At 41.1% G+C, this 16,882-nt stretch overlaps 1 protein-coding gene across 1 annotated transcript; it reads right to left on the bottom strand.

Moving 5' to 3' along the window:
- Positions 1-415: 415 nt before the first annotated feature.
- Positions 416-16,406, bottom strand: bub1 (BUB1 mitotic checkpoint serine/threonine kinase). Its single transcript, XM_044169734.1, is given in 25 exon segments — positions 416-849; positions 2,230-2,336; positions 2,625-2,802; positions 2,983-3,140; positions 3,262-3,423; positions 4,005-4,105; positions 4,674-4,971; positions 4,973-5,492; positions 6,363-6,429; positions 6,583-6,760; positions 8,041-8,119; positions 8,393-8,474; positions 8,782-8,892; positions 9,229-9,348; positions 9,436-9,476; positions 10,319-10,779; positions 11,692-11,810; positions 12,603-12,787; positions 13,642-13,691; positions 13,781-13,854; positions 13,958-13,998; positions 14,688-14,884; positions 15,001-15,142; positions 15,977-16,036; positions 16,204-16,406. Coding segments are annotated over 25 exon segments (3,753 nt in total). The 5' UTR covers positions 16,227-16,406; the 3' UTR covers positions 416-650.
- Between the last annotated feature and the right edge of the window lie 476 nt (positions 16,407-16,882).

The raw sequence follows: 16,882 nt of genomic DNA, 5'->3' as shown, positions 1-16,882 counted from the left end.
TAGCCAGACTTCTGGTCTGCACATGCCTACTTTAAATGAGCGATAAACAATTCTGTGAAAGAGACACAAAAACGGCAAAATCCTCTGCTCAGTTTCCTTTTTATAGAAAGTGTTAATATAAAACCAGTGTTAAAAAAACTAATTATTAAATACTAAAAAAATTGAGAAAAAAATAATTTAAAATTAGCATTTTGTAGAGGCCTCCAGAGGCTCACATTAAAAGTCTGTTAAAAACAAATCGTAGCCAAATCTAACTCGTAAAAACCAGTAATCCTTAAAATAAAAATTGCTTATAAAACAATTTTAGAACAATACCTCATATCGTAACTGCACCAATTCTGGAAGAAGTGGTGCCCCAGAAAAAACAGTCGAATCATCATCATCATCACCTGTAGAGCAAATGAAGATAATCTACGACGCTTAAACACAAATTTTATTCTTCACCAAAGAAAAAAGGTAACGGTAATGGATAAATCACTCCAGAATAATAAAAAATAAAAAAAAGCAACTAAATATAATCACATTTTTTATGTACAAAACCTGATCAGAGGCTCAAATCGTCCTCCATTTCACATCACCTATAACGAACTGTGAAGCGAAGGAAATGAGATCTGTCCCAGGCTGTCGGGCGGCGGCGGCGGCGTTTGTCGTCATCTCCGAGCTGCCTTGCGGCTCTCCAGCAGCAGGACCACCAGGCGGCTTTTGAGCGTGGGCAGTTTGCTGCTGTAGTTCTGCTGCAGGACGGACGTCAGTTTGCAGCGGAGGCTCCGCAGGCTCGGCGGAGAGCTGCAGTCCGGCACGTTCAGCAGAGCGTGGAAGAACTCCTGCCACAAGTCGCTGTGGGGGTTTCTGAGGAACGGAGATGGAAAAGACGGACAGAAGATCTTGTTATGTTGTGTTAACACTTTGAATGGAGATACAACCTAAAGCTGCATGATCCTATTTTCTTCTCCTGGTCCAGTTCTGATTATTTATTCCACTTCACTGTGACCCATCTCGCAAACCAAGACTAAAGATTATTCAGTAAATTTTACATTTTCTACCAAAAATCACGATTTTTAAAAAGTATAACACTGGTGTTATTCTATATTTTGCTTATTGTTGATAATTTCCAAGGAATATCACCAGACTTATCCTTTAAAAGTTATAATCCTTAAGATTCTCCATAAATCAAACCCTGTGTTTGATAGTATTGATCGTATGGTTGGCATTTTTTCTGCAATAGCTACTCTATGTATTTACATCCAGTAATTACCTCTTCACATAGTAGTTTTCACTGTTTGTAATTTGATCTGATTGATATCAGCCTCATTATTTACTGTTCACTCTCCTACAGTCGTATCAGAGCTGGGTCGAGTTACTGCTAATGCAAACAGAACATCCTGCTGCTGCTTCACATTAAAAGCGTTTACGTGGGGAAAAACACGGAGTGGCTTTTATTGTGAAGCAGTCACAGGAAGCGCAGTGTATTTGTCACCAGCGCTGACGGCGGCTGCTCATTGAAAACATTTTCTCATTTCATTTGTTATTTTCTGACAGCACGTGAGTTGTAAATCTGTCAGGGATTAATGAACAGTGACGAGCTGCTCACCTTCAACTTCTCAACGAGGTTTAAACTTTACTGTGTCCTGCTGCTGGGAGGAAAAGCACTGGCGCCACGTGCAGCATGAAATCAGATCGCAGCTGCAGTTATTGACCGACTTCTTCATTAAAACATCAGTTTGTCTGGCTGCACTGTCAGCAGATGCAGCTGCTAAACCAGCATTTAACAACCCGCTGTTACCACGAGTAAATCATGCAGGTTTTAAACTGTCAGAGCTGCAGTTATGATTATATCTGGCTAAACTCTTGTCTTTCAATATGCTCTCTACATTTCAGTGTCCTGACGATTACGCTCAGCCAAAGACAGATACAGAGCGGGTCTCGCTGCTGTTGAAACAGAACAACAGAGGTGGGTGTGCCTCGAGATGAAGCGAGACTTGTGGGCTAAATTGCTAATTTCTTCTACAGAAACCCTGCTGCAGTAAATTTACTTTGTGGTTGCTGAGTTGAATGGAAAAAATAATTGGCAGGACCTTATCCACAAGCAACTGCATCATTTTTAATTATCCTTGGTAAGAATTATTTTGTTTAATACCACGTGGACCGCCAATACAGGTGTGTTTTATTTATTAGAAATGTATTAATTCCAATCTGGACTGGAGAAGTCAAACCTCTCCGGAGGATTACCTTCTAAATACACCGTTTGTCTTCCACGCGCCGCCTTCATTCGTGACTTGCATGTACGTCCCAAACAGCATGCAGTAGACAGTCCCTGCTATTCCAAAGTAATCCGTCTAAACACACACACACACACACACACACACACACAAGGGCAAAATACAGGACACAGTGAGACCTTTAAATGAAACCTGCCTAAAAGTCTCTTAATTGGTGTTTTAATTGATTTTGTTTTGCAGCCTGTAGATCACATTGTCAGCACTAAAATAAGAGCTGTACAAAAACGTTAGAACTCTTTCTGTACTAGTGTTTTAATATAAAATGCGCGGCTTAACAATCAATCATCAATTTAACAAATATAATAAAATTGAATAATTGCGATTAGACATCCTGTATGTCCTCACCTGATAGTTCCAGGGTTTCCCGCTGAGCATCTCGGTACACTGGAAGCCTGACGTCAAACACTTGGCGGTGAAAGCAGTGCCTTCTGGGAAAAGCTCCATGTTGATGCTCTGTCCGAGGTCGATGAGGACGAGGCCGTGGTCCGCGTTCTCCGACTCAAAACACTTGTTCTCCAAGAACCTGAAACACGACAACAGTAATGACGACGATAACAAGGACGTGTTTGCGCAGCACACTTCCTGTCCCGCTGTAACTGTGCTGCATGGCTCTTTGGTGAAAAATCAAACCGGTTTAAATTGGGGGGGGATTTTACATTCTACAGCTTGTAGAAAGGTAATGAATGCGGTTATTGATTGTTACCGCTCTCCTAGCAGGAAGTTGTCGGGTTTGATGTCAGCGTGGATCATGTGGATGCCGTGCAGCTGCTCCACCATGTGCAGGATGCAGATGGAGAAGTACATGACGAGAGGCTGCGGCATCACCTTGTCGCTCAGGGTTTTATAGATGTTCACTGCATTCTGAAAGTGGGGTCACAGTTTCGGGACACAAAGGATAAGAGAAACATTTTCCATAAGATAGCGTTGAGGCGGGAATCCATCAGAGGGTCTCTGAGGTGATGTCACATTGATGTGAACGTACCAGCAGAGTGCCGTAGTTATGAAGCTCGCCGAGCAGCACGCTTCCGTCGTGGAAGAGGTGAGCTGAGCGGATGCTGCTGTAAAGGTGACGGACGTCGGGCTGCAGCCGAGTGTCCAGCTGAGTGTTGATGTAAAACTCCCAGGGATTGGCTGGCTTCTGGACCTGCAGTGACAATAATAAAGAGAGAAAGAGTGGGCACGAAGCAGGAAGTAATTTGGTCCAATTTTACTGAGAATAACATTTAATAAAAAAAAAAAAGAGAGATGAAAGGTCTATTTTTTGTGAGTATTTAATAGAAAGAATAGACATTTTCAGCCCTTAGCTGCAGATACATTTTAACACAAATCCTCTTATTGTTTTCAGTTAAAACTAAAATGCTCTAATTGTGAAACTGCAGTGTTCGTATACAGGTGACAGTGGGGGGGCAAATCCCAAAAATCACGAGCCACATGAACTATTCCATCCATCTATTCCCTGAGACTTTTCATTTTGGCGATCTGTCTACATTAGCGCTACTAAACCTTCATCAGCCCCCTCTGTGACCTAAATGTGTGAATGTTGGTGTTTCTCCTTTCGGGGCAGACAGAAGACATCCGTGACATCACAAAAACACCGTTGAAGATACAGCCTGCGTAGATTTTACCCATAAAAATGTGACGCTGTGTGACCGAATCGTGAAGATGAACGGAGTGCTGAAGCCACAGACGGGGCTGGGTTTTCATCTACAAGCATCACCATCTTACCTTTAACACCATCCTCTCCGAGGTCATGGGGTCAGTAGCCTGGTAGACTGTTGCGAAAGCACCTTCTCCGAGGATACAGTCGACTCGCAGGGACGCTTTTCCTGTCAGAAGGCAAATATTTTCAATTCAGCACAACTCTGTCCTCTGGTGGACACTTTTCTTCACTTCGCCGCAGAGTTCGACGACGCCTTTATGTTTGGAATCAAACCAGACAATCTGACTGATCGAGTGTCTGGCTGTAACTCACCGACCAACAAACACACTAAGAATAAGATTATGAAATTATTTGATTATAACAATGTTGCAAATGGAATTTTTCATTAATTATAATGTTGGCTTGGATTCAGTCCACATTTACACTATAAAAACACCCAAAAAGAAAAGCAGCAACGAGTTACATTAAAGAAGACTTCTTTACCAAAATCAATAATCAATAAATGTAATTTCCACTTATCAGCTTTTAAAGTACAAATGTTCTCTTCAAATCAAATCAAATCTTCATGCTAAGCTAGGCTAATGGCCTCCTGGCTGTAGCTCAATAACTACTGCACAGACGCGAGAGTAGTATCAATCTTCTCATCTGATTCTCAGCAAGAAAGTGAATAATCATAAATACGTAAATCAATCAATCTATCAAATAAAAATAATAGTCGCGGCTCTTGTCTTTACCCATGCTGATGGTCATCTTTGGGGTGATGCTGGGCACGTTGCACTGCCAGGTGATGCAGCGGGGGTGAGAAGTGAGCGGCGGGGTGAGTCTCGACAGCAGATCAGAGATCAGCTCATCATCCCAGGGATCTGACACCAGCTGGACCGCAGCTGTCATGGCTGGTGTTGTTGCGTTCAGGGACACGTTGGCGCTCAGCCTCAGCCCTCGGTCCGGGCTCATCATAGGTTCATCCACAGCGCTGAACTGTGGCGGCTGCCCCGGGCTCATGGGCACGTCGGCACAGAGCTGCGGCTGTTCCTGGACTCATGGGGACGTCCGGGCTCTTGTTGGGGCCTTTCTTGAGCATACGGGGACTCAGGAAGGCGTCCAGGTCCGGCTCGACCGTGACCTCAGGGCTTCTGATGGCCAGCCAGTCCGGTTTGAGAGCACACTCTGGGCTCATGGGAACATCGTAGACTTGTTTCTGGGCGGGTTCGTCTAAATCTTCCATGACTGTGAAAGGCTCGCTTTTGGGTCTGACTGAACTCTCGGCTTGCTGCGAGATCGGCGAGGCCTGCTCGGGGCTCGTGTACACTTCCCAGCCGGGCGCCGTGGTCCTGGGGATGGAGGAGTCGGTGGGACAGATAGTCTGGTCTCTGAAGGAGAGTACAGCGGGAGGGGGAGGCTGCACCATGGTGATGGAGGACGTGGTCAAGCAGAGCTGGGCTGTGGGAAGCCCTTCACCGACGATGGTGCCGTGCCTCTCAGAGGAAGGCCCGAGCTGACTGGCGGCTGTTTCGGAGAGCTTCTCGTTAGACGGACTCTGCTCCAAGATGGGGCTGAGGGAGAGAATAGAGAACAAACATGTCATATTGTGTAGGACCACAACTGATAATTAAACATTTAGTCTATAAAATGTCAGAAAATAGCGAGAAATGCACCGCACAAATTCCCCAGAGCTCGAGGTGACGTCTCCACATTGCTTGTTTTGTCATCCAAAACCCAGAAATTAAATTTACGATGACATTAAAAATCATCATTACATGAAACTGGATTTTTGCTTGATAAGTAACTTCAATGATTAAGCAGTTATCCAAATTGTTGTCCTTTCGGTCAGACCTTAACATCATTTTCAATAAAACTGGCAAATTTTATCTATGGGTCACTAACAGTTTTAAAACTTTCTAAATTGGTCAATTTAATTTCTGTTGCAGACTATTGGCAAGATCAATAACTTACAGGAAAGAACCTTGGACCCAATGTGTTTCCTACAAACCACTACTACTAGGTAAGGCATTTCTTTAAAACAGTAATACCAGGGTTTCTGCACACTTTCTGAAATCAAATATAATGCTTTAAGACCTTTTAAGAACTCAACAATCAAGGCGATATGTTTGAAATCAATCACGATATTAATATGGATATTTTCCGAATATTGATATATATCTCCATATAACAAACACAAAACCACATTTAAAATTATTTTAACTTAATGGTTTTAAACCTTTAGGATTAGGAAATCATCAATGGCGTAGTCTTTTCTGAGGTAGTGTAGTGGGCTGTACATTGATTTTATGATAATGTAGCTCTGCTTACAAACAATTAACAATTAAATTAGATTATTTTTTAATTGAAGACCTTTTAAGATTTCTAAGGGCTGCCGCTGATACGCTGAATACCTGAGAATCGAGCAGGGACAGATTGGTTACCTGAGTTTTTTCGTCTGACGTCTCATAAAAGCATCGTCATCAACATCACCACCATCACAGTTGTTCTCTGGAGAGAAGAGAAGTTAATCATTTTTTTAATTAATAATGTACGCATCGTCGAGTAAGACCATGTTGAGTAGGTGTGTAAGTTGTAACTTTGTGCTTGACTGTTGTATCTGACATAAAAAAGAAAAATAACCGGTGGAGACTGAACCCGTACCTTGGTCCCCGAAAAAGTTGCCGTTTTGTGGCGTTTTGTGTGCGAACGGGGTGGAGACAAACTGAGCCAACATGGCGAAGTCTGTGGTGCTGTTGGGACAAGCAGCCAGCGAGTTAAGGGAGTTGTAGCGAGCTCCCCACGTGGTGCTCTCATCTGGCATCAGATCTGAAGGAGTGTCCTGAACAGCAAACACACACACCATGTGTTTAAAACAGAAAGAACCGAGTTTACAGAATATTTATGTGAACACAGCATGTTTCAAATTAGTCCGATGTTATGGAAGCCTACAGGGGACTATATTAAAATGATAATGTCAACTTGAAAATGAAAATGTAATTCCACAAAAGCATTATAATTTTACACATATATGTGTGTGTTATTTGAGTAAAAATTAAAATGAAATAATCCAGTTTTCATTTTCACATACTTGTATTGCCGTTCTATGACCGTATTAAAATTAAAATGGAAAAGCTGTTTGACATTTAAATGGACAATATTTAAATGTTAACTCAAATTCGAAAATTAAAATGAAATATAAACAATGTAGCCTAATTTTCCATTTGTGCAAGCAATACTTTTAAAAATTTAATTAAAATTAAAATGCATTTTCCTAACAATTTGAAAATAAAAATGGCATTTGATGTATTTTATTTTCAAAGACTTAACATTTTCATTTTAATACAGTCATAGAACGCCCATACGAGTATGTGAAAATGAAAATTGGATTATTTAATTTTAACTCAAATGACACACACACATGTGGAAAATTATAATGCTATTGTGGAATTACATTATCATTTTAATATAGTCCTCTCTAGGCTTCCATACTGATGTCGTAGGTTGCTGTTTTTAGTTTATGTGCTGCTTTCAGCCATTCACTGAGCACCGCTGTCTGCCACAGTGTTACTACCACTAAGAGTAGTCAAATCCAGAAATGTTCAAATTGTAGACATGGGGGCTTTAAAAAAAAAGAAGAAGACATCAGATAAAAATAGATGGATAGATAGAAATACTGATGCCTGCACTTAAATAAATAAAAGGGCTGGTTGTTGACATGAAGGTAAAGCACATTACTGGAAATTACTGAAGTTATCAGCTTAATACTTTGCAGACTTAGTATTAATAATATTAGTGGTGACAGACACAGAAAAAGTGGACTTAAATAATTTGCTTTGAGCTTCTTTTCCAAAGTTTTGCCTCGTTGAAGTGCTGTTTTGGAAATACTGATGAATTTAAGGTGGCGGGATATTTTCAAAACATTTGCATGGAACTGAAATCATAGTGAGCACCATATACTGTATCCCTCTGCTCTGCTATTAAAGGCCCAGCTGTCCCTGTATTGTCAAACCAGGTTCCACAGTTAATATTCGAGTTGTATAATAATACAAACACAAACTAGTGCACCTTTTATTGTGCTTACACTAACAGCGATTCTAACCCGAACATCTTCAGACTCACATTAGGTTTGTTAGACACCGGGATTTCGACCAGAGCTCTGATTGGTTTGGACTTCTCCACCGCAGAGGGAACAGCAACACTGAACAGAATGAAAGGGGGACAAAATAACAATAATAACAGGAACATTATTCATATAAATGTTCATTCTAATTGTTTATTTCATCATAGAATCACAGCAAAGCATATAATAGGTCATTATAAATGAAAGATGTACGTGTGTGTGTATTTCGGATAGAAATGCAACTCTAGATAACACCTGACAGAATTAGAAAATCTTAACTTTTACATCCCATATTGAAGATGTTCATATTGTGTGTTGCTAGCTCTCTGGTGACCTGGAACCCATATATACCTGCCATTTTCTTTGTCAGTGTCATCCTGGAAGACGGTGAACGGGGCTGCGGTTGAGGGCTTGGTAAAAGAGACGACGCCTCCTTAAAAAAAAAAATAAAAATAATAAAATCAATGAAAGAAGAATTTAGTTAACTGGCAGAAAGCTGCAGGAATAGAAAGCATGACAGTTTCAGAATCTATCATCCACGATACAATTCGTCTTTCAAATAAAATTCACTCTTATTGTGAATAATCTAAATTAATGATTTTGACAAGTAAAAATGCTTCTCTACATTAAACTTTTTATTTTTATACACCCTTGGCCAATAAGTCGTGAAGTTAATTTTAGACGCTGGTTTACAGCTGTGGACACATTTCGATCAGCTTGAATAAAACCTGCATATTTACCGTTTCCTGGGTAGCCGGGCTCAACCTCCTTCTCAGCAGCGTGGAGCACTGATGTGTTGTTGAATGGGTCCTCTAGGAGGGTCGGGGCCTGGAACATGTCCATTATCACATCTGGAGGATACAAAACCAGATTAAATGTTATTCACTGTAAGACTGGAATTTAAAGTGCGACAGAATTTGGTGGATTACCACCAGAAACTGGACTGGTGAAGCGCGGTAGACTTTGACGAACTGTAGGATACACTGATGCACCTGGAATATAACATGAATAAACCTGATGTCGTCAATCATAACAGCTGAAAACATCAAAAGCGAGCAGGAAGAAAAGCACTATTGGGTGCTATAAACACTCATTCACTCTCTCTTTAACTACCTGGTTAGACAGAAAAACCCTACAGCATCAAGAAACTGACAAATCACCAAAAGCAAAGAGGTTGCTGTGCTCACCCAGTGCTTCTCGTGTGTTGACAGTGGGTGACGGTAGCACCCTCGATGGCGTGGCCTGAACAAAGCCCAGTGAAGAGTTAGGAGTGATGTGAGACAGGTTACCCGTACCTCCCTGTGACACTGAGAGACACACAAAGAGAAGGTTTGAAAACATTCAGGAGAAGCTATGAGTAGGAGGGCTTACTTGTGAACAACTGGTTTACTTACTATTGAGTTTCTCCTCAGGCTCTGGTGGGTGACCGACATCCCTGAGGGCGAAGAATTGATTGAGAAAGCAGTTTAGAATAATACAATTTACAGGTTTTTTTCCTAAAGCGATGCACCGATCTGGTATCGGCACCACTGCTGACCATATTAATATCGGTATCGCCCAGTTGTCCATATTACAAACAGTTTCTTAGCCACTGTTGTTATAAAATTGTATGCAGTTGTATAATTAATCTAGAACAGTGGTTGGATTACTTTGATACTGAAGAAAACTTAATGATTCTCAGGCAAGCTCTGGAGTTATAAAGGAGCGTCTTTTTCTATGATTTATAAGCTGATTTATGGACGTTTATTCACAATGGACAATGGAGATGACATCTCTGGGAAGTGTGAGACACACCGAATCTAAAAACGGGTGTATCATGTCCACGTGTTCAGATTTCACTGAGTTATGACTTTGAGGAGGAGTGCGAATTTTGACACAAATGACGGCAATCGGCTGCTACGAGGTTTAAAGCAACTGTCTCCGTGAGCTGCGCGTCACAGCCACTGCTGCAGCTCCAACTGCTCACTGTGTTGGTGAGCGGGTCAAATCATTGGGCCAAACTACAATAACAAAATCCCAGTTGTTTTTATGACACCAGCATTCAGCTGTCCCTTTCACTTCACAGTTTCCCCCTACAGTGCTCTCGCACCCCCCTTGGGAGGCGCCTCACAGTTTAAAAACCGCTGTCCTAGAATAAAACAATATAAACACAAAAGCCTGACAACAACGTTGGTCACGTCTTTCTGCTTCTTTAGATGCGGTGAGGTGGCTGGGGATTCAAAAGCTACTGTTGCAGAAACCCCTGAAAACATTCGTGCAGAGTTAGAGGCTACTCACTGATGTGTCATGGTGTGCTCCAGAGGTCGACAGTTCTCCACTCGATCGTCCTGGCAGAGAACATCAGTGTTCGCAGCAGAGATGCTAGCGGGTCTGTGGAGCGACAGGTTCATCTGCTCGAAGCTGACAGGCTGAACCATCGAGGTCTGGACGACAGACGCTCGGTCTGTGGACATGGAAGTCGTTGCAGATTTTGGTAAATGAGCGCTCCTGTCAGCCAGGACAGAGGGATGAAGGGACGCCTCTGAGCTCAGAGTGTTTGTGTCAGCAGCCCTGGTGTTGTTCTGCTGCTGAGGAGGTTCAGGGACGGCAGCGGCGGCGTCTTGGATGAAGGTCGGCTCGGTGTGTAATCTCAAGCCAAGAGAGCGCCTGCTGCTCGGACGATTTGAGGGTCGAGGACGCCCAAAGGACTGCTGGGTAGGATTAGGGTTCAGACTGGTAGCTGTTTCTACTACAGACAGCTGTAGCAAAGACAACAAAGGACGGGGTTGCATGTAAGTTATCCTGTTTTCACAATGTTAAACCATTGAGACTGACCCACAAAAATGCATTGCGTTCCTTCTTTAAATGTTACATTTGAAATGTATAACTAGATCTGCAAACAGGTGTACCAGGGTCTAATGCCGTGTTCACGTAATAAGGGATGGATGGTAAATATGGAAAAGATTCCCATGTTAACGACTTCCAAGCGGTCAAGTCATCCGACAACTCAAGAAGGTTCTATGATACGACGATCTCCATTAAACTTGGGTTTAATTATCCTGAAGGACAGATGCTGGCCGACGTGGTGTCAATGTTTGCTTGGTTTTCAGGCACTTCCTTATTATTAAAGTGCCATGTCTGATATAAATAGAAGCTTTCAGAAAAATTAGCTTCCCGGTTGCAGTTATGATTTGGAGGTTGGATATCTGTGACTTTGCTAGCTTGATTGTTTTCATGACTTGTGTGGCTTCATAAGAAAAAACTTTAATTATCCTACAAGTATAAATGATCTCTTCCTTTGTTTCAGTATTTTCTAGTGCTTGTTACCACTAAGTTGGTTGTGGGAGACCAACCGTTCTGTGACCAGGTAAATGTATTGCCACTTTGTTCTGTTTACATGTTAATTTCCAGTCTTGTTTCCACAAAAATGGCTGTGAAGGACCCAAAATCATTCCATTGTTACCAGATTAAATGGCTGGTAAGAGCCAAAAGTGCCAGTTTGTGCCTCATTCGTCACACAACAGAAGAGAGAGTACACAACTGCTACATTTACTTATTTAGAGGTTGTGTTTGGGGTGTAACCTGACAGCAATAACAGTGTACTATGGCTTTCAGTGCAATGTGGTTTTTAGAGAAAGAAAAAAGAAAAACACTTGAATTTGCATTCTCACCCGCTGTGATGAAGGCTGGCTGGTTAAACCTCTACAGGACTCCAGATCCTGGTTTACTTTCTCCAACATATATTGAAGGCTCAGGACGTCCTCCTCCTGCCGCCTCAGCAACTTCTCCGCTGAAATCAAAAACAGATGTTATAACACAGCTTATAACTCACTCGATAAAACACATGCTGTGAGTCTTACCAACGCAGTCTTACTTACAAAAATGTTTAAAAGGACCAGTGTGTAAGATTTAGGAGGAGCTATTGGCAGAAATGGAATATAATATTTATAAGTATGTTTTCAATAGTGTAGAATCACCTGAAAATAACAATCGCTGTGTTTTCGTTACCTTAGAACGAGCCCTTTATATCTACAGAGGGAGCGAGTCGCGAATTTGCGAATTCTGCTATGGCGAAGCCAATCAGAGGCAGAGTAGGGCGGGTCATGTCTTCGCCATAGTAGGATTCGCAAATTCACGAGTGCGTTGTCTTCCAAGGAGTCTACAGTAGCTATAATAATAATAATAATGATAATTGTTAGTTGCAGCCCTAATCTTGTTTTTTATATTGGTACACAAACAGAGCTGTTAAAACAAGAAGTCGTGGTTTTATGGGTAGTTACGTGATAGAAATATTTCTTGGCAAAGGTTGCCTGGCAACCGCACTGTGATGACTGGCTCTAGAGAGGGCCTTTCATGTATTTCACGAGCTTTGTGGCCACCGTAGTTTCTCCTACACGCTTGGAAGGGGAAGGTGAGGCGAGCGGTATTCAAATGGTTGCAATCTGCAACCTCAACTCTAGATGCCACTAAATCCTGCACACTGGTCCTTTAAGTATTTGGGATTTGTTTTTAACCCTTAATTATTTCAGAGCATGTTAGGTTCCTGTCCCACTGCAGTTGAATTTATAAACCATCAGCTTACTGGTCTCTCTGTGCTTCGTTTCCTGCTTCCCCCGGAGCTTACGGAAGTATTTCTCTGCTCGGACCTCCTCAAAGCATAATTCAGATCCTTCACAAACAAGTTCATCCTTCATGTACTCTGACACAGTCTGAACACTGGAGCCTTGACTTGAGGGAATCGCCCCTGACGTCTCAGAGCGAGAGACTCTGTGGAGGAGAAAAGAGATTAGATAATATCATTTCTAGTTTTGGTGGATGCATATTTCTAAAGCACTTGACAATTCCCACAGTGCACGTGCTCCGATAATAAAGATAATAAAATGGTGTAAGTTAAGTAGGATAATTGAAATAAGTCAGAAAATAAATTATGGATGGATATATATATATAAAAATAGTTAAAATTAAACAATAATAATCTCTGCCCATAATGTGAATAAAACAGATTCTGTTTCAGGAAGGGGTCTACTTCAAAATAAAACGTCAGAGGAGGGATACATTTCGATTTTTAAATCACATTCAACATCAACTTTTGCAGACACTGCAAAGTTAAGATATTTAAAATATCAAAAAAAAAAGAAAAGAAGTATGCATTCATTATGCGAATACTGATATGAATATTATGGTCTTTTTTTAATATAATGGATTTATTCTGATTTTGTGTCTGAGTCTCTGTCTTTTAACAACTCCTTGCCATCATTTGTCCGTCCAGTCAAAACATCTTATCTTTGTTAGTAAGTGCGCCATCTACTGACGGCTGCTGGTTGGGCACCTCTCTGGCGTTAGAATTTAGGAGCAGAGACACAAACACTTATGGAAGTTTATGTATGGTACTCGCCCATAATGCGACAAGTCATTATCATAACTGTGACGCAGTTAGAACCAAAACTTAACTTTTTAATAACAGCTTTATAACGTTATCTACTGGCCGTGATTCTCTGGTACTCTGATGAAGTTTAGCTCAGGGGTACCTCACATGGCACTACAGAGCCTCTGCAACCACCCCTGATGCAGAAGCATAAACCCACCTCACAGAAAACAAACGACAACGAAAAGCAGCTTACATTATGGTGGTTCTGTTTGTGGGTGGTTTGGGTAGACAATCCACAGAGGCCTGTAACACAGGACAAAGATTATTTGTGGATTTGAAAAGCAGACACTGGAGTTATTAAATGATTATTATGGAAATTCAAAGACACACACCTTGTTTTGAGCTACAGGCTGGGATGACATCTGATTGGTTAAATGGGAGTTTTGCAACGGGTTTCGACCTCCCGCTTTACAAAAAATAAAACATTTAGAAGCTCAGACAATATGTACAACACTTTTAAGAAACTAATCTTTTTTAATAAACGAACAACCAAGTAAATACACTCTTACCTGATACTGGTGTCTGGCTTCGGGTTCTTGTTTGAAACTGCCTGCAGATCAGATTTTGTTTTTTAGTTCATTAAACTTATTGTTGTGAATGTTGGTGACATATTGTTCTGCAGCGTATAGCACACGTTCAAACAACTATGTAACACCTTGTAAGGAGTAAGATAAGCCTACCATTCGTATATTTAACATTTGTTTTTCAAGTGTGGCTGCAGACAATAAGATATCCTCCTAAGTATGTAGTCACAAGTAGGCTAAATAAAGCTAAATTAATAGCTACAGGCTGTGGACACGAGCATTTGTGATCAGAAAAGAACAAAAACAACACCTCACAAAATCTAATCTAGTTTTTTTTTTCCTTTGACAGAGTGCACATACACAAAAGCCACTAACAGCCCATAACATTAGTATAGATGGCTTTGCGGAAACACAGAGTACTTGTGTTTTTGGCGTGAAAGATATCGCAGAGTAGGAAAAAAAACAAATATATGGGCCAGCTTCAGCAACTACAATCAGCAATCAAACACTGATGGCTGTGCACTCCTAAAACGTTATAATAGCTTTTGATAACCAATCACCAGTCCTGGGCCATTCAACTGACTCTCCAGAAGACTGAAGAACAGACAGATAAAAAAAAAAAACAGCCAAATTGGAGTTTGAGGCATTTACCCCTGGCAGCAGCTTTATGCTGTATCTATAGTATAGTATACTATATCTATTTCTTTATTGTTACCTGTGTTCAGTAAGAACAGTGTCGGCCGGCTGGGCTTGGTTCTCAGTTGCTTTCTGGTACACGGCATCAGCCTGTTCATTCATTCCCCTCTGTTCAAACTGCTGTGCCCAGGCCACATAGAGGGCAGCGGTCCTGGTGCCGATGCCCTTGCTGTAGATGTGACTATACAGCGCAATGGGGTCCGAATAATAACTCGCCTGTAAGACAAGTTAAAATGAAGAAATGCTCATGGGAGGTTTTAGCAGTCTGAATAACAAGCCAACTCTAGTTGTGCGACTGCTGCATTATAATGTAGTATTTTAGCCAGACTTACGCATTTGATGCAGTAGTTCACATATCTGATGTCATTTGCGTATTTCTCGACATTCAAGAATCTCTGCACAAGACTGTCAAACACCAGTGACATCCCGCTGCCGCCATCTGCAGGTAATCTTTGCTCCAGATACTCCACAAACCTAGGAAAATATACAGGGAAGTGTGCTTTCAGTACTCTCTCAGCTGTCATGCATTTGTTATTCAAGTGCAGTTACCTGTACTACTTTTGCACCAAAACAAGTTGGACAGATAGAGTATTGCAGAGTGAGTACTAACAAAGAAAGGAAAATAACTGGAAAGAAAAGGCAGTGCAAAGTAGGGCTGCAAAACATACCGGGATGTGAGCAACACTGATAATAATTTCTATTAAAATACGTCACGATCTAATAGTTTGCTTACACTACACAGCCCTACTCTGATGGCCAAGGCTGTATTAATAAAACAAAACAAGGAAAGAGCATCGTTACGTAACCATTACATATGAGACTACAAGGTGGAAGTGTATGAAGCTGTAATGATCTCTCCTGTCCTGTGAATATTTGAAACAAGGAATATAAGCAGGTAAACAAACAATGAATATAGCAGGTAAACAAAAGAATTAAATGGGGTGCGAGATCTACTGTGTTTAGGTTCAAGGTTCAGCTTTATTGTCATTATACAATACAGGATTGCACAATGAAATGCAGTTGTAGGGAACGTTTAGGAAGTTATACTTTAACTGTTTTGACAAAAATAAAAATAACTGAGCTGAGACAGGATCTTCCAAATGTATGACTTCTGTTAAAAGACTCAACAATACCACTAGAAATCTACTTGAGCTACTAATATGTGTAACTTAATAAGGAATATTTAAAGAAAGTGTTACTGTTAGTCAGCTTTGTTATATATATATATACATAAGTAACGTTTTCCTACATCAATTAAAAACACTACAGCTAGCTGATGCTAGCTGATGCTAACGTCAAATTACTTACTTGTCCCACGGATCCAGCGGGTCGTCTCCTGTATATGAGCTCAAACTGCTTTCAAAACACCTACAAGGGGTGAATGTACGCAAAATTAAAATGAAGGCAGTGTCTAACAGTTATGCACTTTATAAATTAGTTATAATTCAGCGATACATTCGTAGCGCTTAAGCTAACCGCTAGCATGAAGCTAACACCGGGTAACGTCAATGTTCAAGTAGCTAATGCCGACTTACTGTAAATAAGTGGAAATATCCATTTGGCACTGAGTTAAAAACAAAACGTGAAGTAAACTAACCCGACCAATCTATCTGACTGTGTGCTTGCTTGGCTTTACAGATCTTTTTCGCTAGATAACTCGCATCGTTAGCTTTGTTTCTCTCCTCCGAGGTGCTGCTGTTCGTGATACATTTGAAATTTCGCGCTCAGCCAATAGCAACGCGAGCGAACGAGTCGGTTCTATGAGCCGACTCCCGGCTCCCGTCCGAGAGTCGATTAAAGCAGAATAATTTAAATTAAATTAAATATTATTTTTTTGTTCCACATTATATCATAAATTAAAGGTAAATATACTTTATGTGTCTGTATAGAGTTGTGTAATTAATTATTAACCATACTATTTCACTAGTAGGGATGTTATTTATGTTATACAACTAGTTATTCTTGAAATATCCAACTTTTTAACCATCAATATGACAGAATGTTTCAATGCACTGTAGATGAAGAATCTTGCATGTTTATTTCTTGCAACAAATAAGAAACTAACTTTAGGCAGCGACCAGCAGAAGTGGCACTACATTCAGAGCCGTTTGGGAACCGAAGGAGCCGGCTCTCAGAAAGGAACGGAGCCATAAGATCCGGCTCCCCTAAAAGAGCCGTAAATGCCATCACTAGAGCGTTCCGCTGTGTGCCGGA

Source organism: Siniperca chuatsi, linkage group LG16 (assembly GCF_020085105.1).
Source record: "Siniperca chuatsi isolate FFG_IHB_CAS linkage group LG16, ASM2008510v1, whole genome shotgun sequence".
NCBI lineage: Eukaryota > Metazoa > Chordata > Actinopteri > Centrarchiformes > Sinipercidae > Siniperca > Siniperca chuatsi.
The sequence above is the reverse complement of the archived record's forward strand: the minus strand, read 5'-3'. Positions and strand labels throughout refer to the sequence as shown.